The sequence below is a fragment of the Pavona decussata genome, unplaced genomic scaffold (genome assembly GCF_977016875.1).
Source record: "Pavona decussata unplaced genomic scaffold, jaPavDecu1.1 SCAFFOLD_4, whole genome shotgun sequence".
NCBI lineage: Eukaryota > Metazoa > Cnidaria > Anthozoa > Scleractinia > Agariciidae > Pavona > Pavona decussata.
Window position 1 is genome coordinate 171,919 of NW_028145428.1, and position 9,178 is coordinate 181,096.

Below are 9,178 nucleotides of genomic sequence, written 5' to 3' on the forward strand. Positions count from 1 at the left end.
GAAGAGTGATACTTTCGTCGACTGAAAAAGGCTGAGAGGAGTACACTGAAATCTGTTGGCTCCCTTAGTGAAAATAGCAGGCTGCGTGGGCAAAATTTATCGGCCGAGGGCTCATCTAACACAAGTTGACTGAAATGTTCTAACGCGAGCGACGCGTCACCTCGAAAAATAGTCAAAAGCGTATTTGTGTAGAGTTTCTTGATTTGCTTTTATAAGAAGTTTGATGAAAACGATTTATACATAGTTTATGGTATTTTGATCTATAACTTGCGGATCTTCTGTTAACCTATTGCCACCTAACATTTGTTACAGCTTCTGGCCAAGTTGTTTCTTCTACTTATGTACACTCGTCCCCATCACGTGGACTGCGGAGTTAACACTTTTGGAAGGAAGACTTAACAATAGAACAGAAGACGTCAAGACAGTTATGCCGGGAGGGGTAAGGAGCTGAGATCACCTGCATATTACTAGCCTGAGTACAATGCAAATTCTCATTGTACCTTAAGAAGGCGGGTTTGGCCAGCCGAAATATAGTACACTCTAAAACGTAATTCTACGTTTTATCGGTCTTTGCTTCCCTTATCATCTCAGTCATTGCAGACCCCGTGGGGTGTGGGGTTGAGAGGTGCAGCTGGGCCCGTAAGCCCTACTAATCTATTAACACAGGATTGCACAGGTCACAATAGTTGTTTTGTGGCTGGGTGGGAGGGGTGGGGTGGGACAACAATTTAAATAGATGTTAACAGATTGGTTTGGAGGGCAAGCTATGTTCTGTCTATACAAGCTTCTCTCTATTAGCATTCTTCGTGTATTGGCTAAATAAAACTATCTCAGTAATTAACTGAACTCAGTCAAATTTTCAAAAAGTTACCCATTTAACGAAACGCGTAACGCCTCCTCCACCCATCCCCGGGAGACACTGTACCAGGTGTGAGAAATTACCTTATCTTTTCGATAAGCAAACTGCGAATACACAAGTGGTTTAGTTTTCAGTAAAAAAAAATTCTGTCATATAGACATAAAGCTCGACGAGGATTAAACAGACAATGTCACATTTTTAGCACAAAAAAAAGCTTGTATCAAGGATCCAGCTTTGTTGCGTGTAACAATTACTATCCTAGTGCAAGGAAACCAGTATGACTGTGTTATCTTTGATTCCGCAGGAATGGTCAGGATGGAAATCGATTTAACTTGAAAGAATAATGGCCTTTTTTTCCAGTTCTTCTATGTACCTGAAAGATCGTTAACACTGAATTGATTATGTTTTGTTATTCCCGAAAAGTCCGACATCAGTGCTATTTACAATTGCTTCTCTGGTCAAAGAGCAAAAAAGTACTTGACAGAAATTTACACAGTTTTGACAAGAACACAGCAAAACTCCCGCAACAATACCCCAATAACTATCCTGTTTTCCTTTTTAAAATCGCACAGTTCTCGGTCGGTCAAGAAGAATTGAAGAAGATATGTGAGATTGGACTGATGTTATTCATCATTCTGGGCCGATGGATGCTTCCTCGTGGTTCCATCACACGTGACCAGCTGTCAGTTCTGTTGCTGGAGTATGCAGCGATTGCAGCTGATATTCTGGAGCTGTTTGAAGCTTTTGACGATGAACAGGTATTCACACACAAAAAAAATGCCTTTGCTGGTAGCGTTTACAAGCTTAACTTGCGTCGCGCAGGCGCGTTAAGCGTGTAGCCCCAGCCTGTGCTTTTTCGCCAAAATTGACAAGATTTATATTTCAACCTTTGTGTCTCTTAAATCACAGTTTCTGTTTTTACGTCATGTTTAACTATCAAACGAATAAAGATATCTACACGCGTTTCGTGATGACCCAAATGTCAACGGCTGCGTAGGAGTCAACACAGTAGTGTAAAACTAAATTCTCTAATATGATTGATTAAGCTACGCTTACTTGATATGCGTACCAATATGCCACATTCGCCACTACATTTATTGTCGATTCCAAGAGCCTTTTGGCTTGACTTTACAAGACGAGAAAGTAATGCGCAAAAGGGAAGGCTGAGCCGAGGGCCGGTGAAGAATGGACTACGGTCTTGTCCTTGGACAGTCCACTTGAACGCCGCGCGTTCATTTTAAACCTTACTGAAACGTTCATATCTAATTATCTACTTCGTCGAATCGGGGCTGTCTAGTACAGTCCAGAGGGAGTCATCGGCGTCAAATCCGTTTTCTTAAATTACCCTCCTGATAATACAACCTTAAGCAAGCCCTGATGGTGGCGCGGTTTTTTCAGTGGGGCTTTAGAGAGTGATTTCAGTAGACTTTGTTTGATTTCAGGTGTCCCGCAATAAAGAGATAACAGTGTTCACTCTTGCCGTGTTTTCATGGAGTCTTTTGCAGTTCACCTTGGTCACCACATCCTTCGGTGGAGAAAAACAAGAAGACGACGACGATGAACAAATCTCAGAGAAGGTACTGGAAGACGGACCAGTAACCGGCACTCATTAGATCTAATACATCATTTCTAACCATCCATCTCCTCTAGTGGTCACTTACTTACTCCAGTCAGTTTCACACACGTTTGCGTTGATCTCTAGATTGTCACTGTCCAATGGCAGAAATTATGGGCAGCAAGGCTGCAAGTGTGGGAATTCTGAGGGAGGGAGGAGGGGGGGGAGGGAGGGAGGAGGGGAAGGGGAGAGAAACGCCGCTTAGGTAGTGACAGCTAATTATTCTCCGAAGGAACGCTGTTTTCACAGGTTTTGCACCAATTTTCAACTAATACGCGTGCTCTGGAATTTAATTCAATCTAAGAGCAACTCCGTCATTGATAGTTTCAAGTCTTAACTAACAAAATGATCCGATTCTTTTTTCTTTTTCTTTTTTTTTTTTTTTTTGTGCAGACTGAAAACGGAGTTGCAATGGAAGCTGGTTTGTCCAGGAAATACTTACGAAAGGCTATCGAGGCTAGAAAAAAAGAAAACCGAAAGAGAGAGCTTTACAGGTTAGACCACGATGAGGCTGAAAATGAAATGAGAAAACTTGAGCTGCAAGGAAGTCGATACGGTATCATAGCAGCCATGTTTATGCAGGACGGCCCTTTCCTGCTTCTGCGGCTGTACCTTCTCGTCAAATACGACTTCTTTAGAGATTCCACGTTTCTGTTTTACATTGGAAAGAACATCGTATCCCTCTTGCTGATGATATATCGACTGTATGTTATTCACTTTCACGCTAAAGACGAAGTAGTTGTGGTTGAAAAAGCACAGGGATTTCGTTCTCTGTCCTTTGTAATGCTGGGAGCTCAGAAGTTCAAATCACAAGCACGGAGAAACCCTGGCCTGAGAAACAAACGGTTTTCGCTAAAAAGATTGACGAGATAGAATGGTCAAAACAGTTTACATACGCTCAACTGATCTACATATCTTGTATTTATATGAGTGCAGTAAATTATAGGCTCACGTGACCCTGGCACGTATAACACACTGGAAATAAATTTCTGCCGGCTTCTACTTATTTCACCCGAGCAAGGTTGTGAACATGTTTGTGAACAAAAATCGCGGTGATTCGCACTAACGCATGGTACATTTTACCACTGTCAGTGTTCAGTGTTGTCAAGACCTACCCTGGAACGTAGAGGCTATGTTGCTTTGGCAACCGTAAAACTGTACTGACACACTCTAGGTAACCGACTTTAGTTCTCTTGTTTAATGGCCGTTAGAAATCAAGTTATTGCAAAACAAAAAAATGCAAGTGCAAGACCATCATAATTGGCAGTTTATTGTCCTTTTTTTATTTCTTGGAATACCAAGAACAATATTGACAACACGGACAAAGTAATTTTTATGGCAAGGTGATAAAATATATACCCGCTATTAAATACGGCTGGCCTTTGCAGATTTTTATTGTCAAATGGTTGAAGAGATAGCTACAAGATTAGCGCTTGTTTCTGGACTAGATTCTGACCGCCTTGTAAACATACCACCAAATATGAGTATCTCTCCTCTGGCTACCACAACAGAATGCAAAGAGGTGGCAGGCGAAGATCCATGAGTAACCGGGGGAGGCTTCCATGAGCACGAAAAATGTGACCGGATTTGGCTGCAGTCCAGTATAAATGCTTGCATGGGTAACAAACCATCAAGGCCTGTCCGTTGATACCCAGTACCTTCCTGTCCTACAGGAGACAGTACATGTCCGTGATGGCGAGGTACGCTAAACACGACCACTGTGTCGTCAACGCGCACCGCCGGATGACACCACAACTGAGGCGCTTCCCAGTGACGATTTTTAACCTCGAGCTCCTGCCAAATCCAGTCGTTTGTGTCCAGAATCCACACGTCCCCAAATAACTGAAAAAGTACAAGCAACGTTGAATAAACTTTTTGTTTACATGCACATTTAACATACATTTACACAACACTACTCCACAAATCTATACTAGGTGTTTTTTTCCATGCATCAAACAACAAAAACAAGATGTGAAGTGACCCGTAACTATACTATGAATGACGCAATGGGTCATTTGAAGGCAAGGGTGGGACAAGTCCGGGTCAATCATTCCCAGGGTCCTCTCTCTTATATAATTGAAAGCTATCGATAGCAATTGAAGATTTTATAGAGCAGTTTTCACTTCAGAGTCAGTCTTAAAACGTGATATAGGGGTGTGTTTCTTTGAGAAAATCCGAATCTGGATTTTTGATCCATGATCACTCGGATCATGGTACATCAAAGGAACCGACGAATCCTTACCCAGAGTGGATTGGTCAGTTCCTTCAATACACCATGATCAGAGTGATCTTGGATCAGGAATCAGGATTCGGATTTTCCCAAAGAAATGCACCCTAAATTACATTCCACTGTCCAGTCACAATAAACCTGAAACACATTTTTTGAGTCACTTTTGAACTAGATAAACCCAAAGGAAATATAACAATAATTTCACAACCATGAAGCCAAATGGTTTTCCCTTAAGGCGGCTCGGAAGGGTTTTTTAGCTGCGCGTGCATCATTAATCCACCCACGTCATAGCTAAGGTGTACACATCAGCTGAATGAATTAAATTGTTAAATCTCACGAGGCGGAAATAAAAGCTGCAAGGAACATTCTCTTTTATCTCAAAATGTTGCTTGGTGGCCTATCTTGGTTTTTTTTGCATGCATGCAACATTCAGTATGCTACTTCAAATAGAAAAATTGGGAGAAAGTTATCCAGTAGAATTATTGGTAGGTGAAAAAATACCTTTTTTCATATAAAACAAGATCTACTGGAAAAAATTTTGTCATATTGCCAGAGGAGTTAAAGAATTTAGGGTGCTTTCCAACAACTCATAAAAACGGAAGGTCACTGACTTAGTTTTTGAGATATTCTGCAGAAACTGAAATTTAGAGGTCCTTTTCGTCAGGTGACCTGTTGCCATGGTAACCGCTGACGTCAGAACGAGCTTTAACGGATAGCCCAACAACTGAGTTGCAAAGCTATTTATAGTTTGTCTACATAATCAAATACATTTTTTTGTAATCTTTTCACAAACACTATAAGAATGAAATACCCTAATGATTCTCCTCAAATCACACGGCTTTAGCAAAGCAAAAATAAACTTAAATGTGCACAAAGTATTTTTTGTCAGTCAGTTGAAAACAGCTCTCACTACGAATACAGAATCAATAAGCAATAAAATTTTGAGATTCTTGTTAATATCAATAATTTTGTGTTTGCCTTTAATTGACTGATAGGTGCTGATTGTTGATGGCTGTTGAACACGAACTGATCATTAAAATCATTGATACAACTAAGGAACTTGTCTATGCAACAGGCCCTTTACAACAAGACCTGGCAACTTTCGTCATAAAACAATTTTTATGGAACAAAGTAAAGATTTTTATTTGGAAGAACTTGCAGGCCCCATTTTGTAATGTTTTAAAGATATGTCCCACAATGCATCATAAGGAATTGAAGTAGATGATGTGACACTCTTACAGCAGTGGACCGATTGTCTGTTAAATATGAACAAGGTATTACAGTCATTTCACTCACCAAGTTTGGCCCACCACATCCACCAAGAATAAGTATTGTATGGTCGTCTATTGCCATCTAACACAAAATAACCAATAATTATGTTTGTTATATTCACAATGTACCATCTGACTTTTTGTTTCAAACAGGGAGACCCAGATTTATTTGGATCAAAGAACTACAGCTTTATCTCCCTCGTTAGTGTTATCATCAGAAATGAAATTAATCAAAACATGCATTTTGTAACCAAATTAAAATAAGTTTGAAAAAAGTAAAAATCTACCTGAGAATGACCAAATCTTCCTGAAGGTTTTTTGCCTCTAATATTGGGACAACTCCATGACAGCTGTGTCATGTCCAACACCCACACATCATTAAACCTGGAACAAAAATGTAACAGGAACCATGAATCTGCTATGACACTGAATTATTACAGGAAAACAGTACTTACCAAACAAGATGTTGAGTGAGTTGCTAATGTTCTACTCTTATTTCAATGTCTTTTTCAAAACAAGACAATAACAACCCTAAATAAATGGTAAAAATGTATTACTAAAAGGGAATCATGGGAAGTTGGTGTCATATCAAAAACTCTAAAACATTTCTTTATCAACAAAAACCTAAACGTATTGCTCATATTTGTCACCCCAGTATACTAAGACTATTGATGTGTGTCTCTGGCCACAGATAGACTGGGTTAGAATAGACCACAACTTGATAACGTTAGGCTAACAGTTTTCAAGTTCTTGCATTTTTGTTTCCAAAATGTACTGGAGCAGGTCATGAATTGTTCCTATCAAGAATTCAGCTGAGTTTTTTTACATGTTCTAGAATTATTTTGTGACTAAGTGAAGGTGTTTTCAGCACAAAAGGTCAAAATGCCCCTGACTTTTCTCCTTTATGGCCCTATTACATATTTTCCTAGTCATTAATTCAAATGATAACAGTGATCTAGTTACAACCATTGACCAACCATAGAGCACAAATTTGACAAGATATTTTAACCTCTCACTCTCAAGTTGTTAGGATTTATTTTGGCTTTATCAGAGTATTGTGCAACTCCATCAATAGAACCATGGAATGCAAATAATTTATAAGTGTGCTCTTTGATTGATAATTCACAGTAAAATTTCCTATTACATGTACTTTTCTTCCACTCACGAGATCATCAAGGATTTCTAAAATTGGTTTTAAGTTTACATTGGTTGAAAGTTTACATATTTTTGAGCCTGAAGAAATGATTTTCAGTAATTCAGTTTTGTTCATGCTCTCTTTTCTCAAAACTAGAATCACAATACTTTAAACAATAAACAGTGCAAAACTTAATTGATTCAAAAAAATGGATTAGAATCCAGTTTCGGTGGGTAACATAGGTCATGATTACCAACCAGATCACTGATCATGGTTTTCCAGGAAACCTTGGCGATGGTCAAATTTGTTTTCAATTTCACCAATTTATCAGGCCAGACTAGGAATAATAGTACAGCGGTTACCAATAACACGCAACCTATCGCCTTCAAAAGACTCCGATAAGGTTGCATTTTGGTGGACATCAATCAAAGAAAAGCCGTTGAAATTAATTTGAATTCTGAGAACATTTCAAGGCAACAGAACGAAGAAATTGACACTACTTTTATCCGCTGATGGATGTTAAACTTTATGAAAGTTGATTTCCAAGACAGATTATCTAAAAAATGCGCATTGTTTAGACGAAGCCGTATTTTTTTATGAAACATTTGAAATCGCTACACCTGACAATCAGCAATGCCTGCAAGTGAGCAAATTATCACATGCAGTGAAAATTGAAATTTTTAAAACCTTTTTATTTGCACTTGATCTGGCCGGAGAATCAATTTAAATAAAGTTTACCTTCTCTTAGCAAGGTAAAATCCTTAGTTTCTTGCAGGATTACCTTGGAATCTTGTCAGAATTAAAATAATTTCAACGGCTTTTCTTTGATTGACGTCCACCAAAATGCAACTTTATCCGACTCTTTTGAATGCCGTAGGTCGGGTGTTATTGGTAACTGCTGTAAAGAAAGTTGGTAGTGAATTTGGGTAAATCAGTTTGATACTAGCTAAGGCCATCCCAATAAAATGTTTCGTTTCCCATCGCCCCATCTCTTGTGATGGTAGGTCGGTCGGTCGGTCGGGCAAAAAAAATAAAAATAAAATGAACACTTGCAGGGGTCTGGGTTCCAGACAAGGCCGGGCTGCTAAGCAGGAAAGCCTGGTTACAAAGTCAACTCGAAAATGTGGTCATTTTATTTGTTATTCGTAGCATTGATGTTAATTAAAGACAAGGATATCACATCATACCAATTGTTGTTATTAAAACAAGATCGTGTGCTTGTAAAATTAAAGTATTTGCTTCTTTGAATAGTGAATCTGACATTTTTTTTTTCTTTTCGACAAAAATGGGTCTGTTGGCCGATGGAAAACAAAACATTTTATTGGGATGGCCTAAGCGGGTGATTTTTCTAACCACCTGAATTCTACACCAATAATATGCAGACAAAATCATCACCTGAGCTCTCGTTGGGCTCCTCCAAACACAACCATTTTGTGACCTAAGACACAGGCACCATGGCCTGCCCTCTTACAGGGTCTGGGTTCATTCATGTTAACAACTGGTGACCTCCATGACAAGCTTAGAATGTTAAAAATATATAAGTCATCAAAAAATTTGGCCACAGAATTAATTCCTGTCCTCGCTGGCTGACACCAACCACCAAATATGACGATGTCTTTGTTGTCATAAACCACTACCGTGGCACATTCTTTAGGGGGTGGGGGAGTGCCAGAAGTACGGGGCTTTATCCAGCGTCCTTCTCTTAGATCCAGATAATAAAGGTCATTAAAAGCTGTATTGGAGGAAGAACAGCCTCCATATATGTACATTCTAGCTCCTATGATACAGCAGCCGTGGGAGAATCGAGGCAAAGGCGAAATTCTTGATTTTGTAGCTACTGTTCGAATACGCAGATTTCCAGTTTGCACAGCTTCATGGAAGTTTTGTACGCGTTGTTTGGAAATCCTCGTGATCAAACCATACCACAAACGACACACACGTTTGGCATCAAAGAAGTCGCCATATGGTGACAAATAAGACATGATTTTCTCGACGATCTCGACAGGAATGCGAGAAAAATGACACTCTGTTTCTTTTACACAAATCTGACCCCTTTCGTCCGCCATGA

At 39.4% G+C, this 9,178-nt stretch overlaps 2 protein-coding genes across 2 annotated transcripts; one reads left to right on the top strand and one right to left on the bottom strand.

Moving 5' to 3' along the window:
* The first annotated feature begins 1,455 nt into the window (after positions 1–1,455).
* On the top strand, positions 1,456–3,607 carry LOC146489603 (transmembrane protein 26-like). The gene is made up of 3 exons (XM_085104184.1): positions 1,456–1,617; positions 2,302–2,436; positions 2,868–3,607. The coding sequence occupies exons 1-3, from the start codon at positions 1,480–1,482 to the stop codon at positions 3,345–3,347; spliced, it is 753 nt and encodes a 250-aa protein (XP_084960310.1). The 5' UTR covers positions 1,456–1,479; the 3' UTR covers positions 3,348–3,607.
* Positions 3,608–3,718: 111 nt separating this feature from the next.
* LOC146489604 (F-box only protein 42-like) lies at positions 3,719–9,177 on the bottom strand. The gene is made up of 4 exons (XM_085104172.1): positions 8,506–9,177; positions 6,263–6,359; positions 6,001–6,057; positions 3,719–4,316 (listed from the first exon to the last, which is right to left on the bottom strand). Exons 1-4 carry the CDS (start codon positions 9,174–9,176, stop codon positions 3,873–3,875), a joined length of 1,269 nt encoding a protein of 422 aa, XP_084960298.1. The 5' UTR covers position 9,177; the 3' UTR covers positions 3,719–3,872.
* Position 9,178: the final 1 nt, after the last annotated feature.

Excerpts from the sequence above, each read along its gene's own strand:
- LOC146489604 (XM_085104172.1), bottom strand. The coding sequence starts at position 9,176 with ATGGCGGACGAAAGGGGTCAGATTTGTGTAAAAGAAACAGAGTGTCAT. Across the intron at positions 6,360-8,505 it reads GGAGCCCAACGAGAGCTCAG|GTTTAATGATGTGTGGGTGT; the intron begins GTGATGATTTTG and ends TTTTTGTTCCAG. Across the intron at positions 4,317-6,000 it reads GATGTGGTGGGCCAAACTTG|TTATTTGGGGACGTGTGGAT; the intron begins GTGAGTGAAATG and ends GTACTTTTTCAG.
- LOC146489603 (XM_085104184.1), top strand. The coding sequence starts at position 1,480 with ATGTTATTCATCATTCTGGGCCGATGGATGCTTCCTCGTGGTTCCATC. Across the intron at positions 1,618-2,301 it reads AAGCTTTTGACGATGAACAG|GTGTCCCGCAATAAAGAGAT; the intron begins GTATTCACACAC and ends GTTTGATTTCAG. Across the intron at positions 2,437-2,867 it reads ATGAACAAATCTCAGAGAAG|ACTGAAAACGGAGTTGCAAT; the intron begins GTACTGGAAGAC and ends TTTTTTGTGCAG.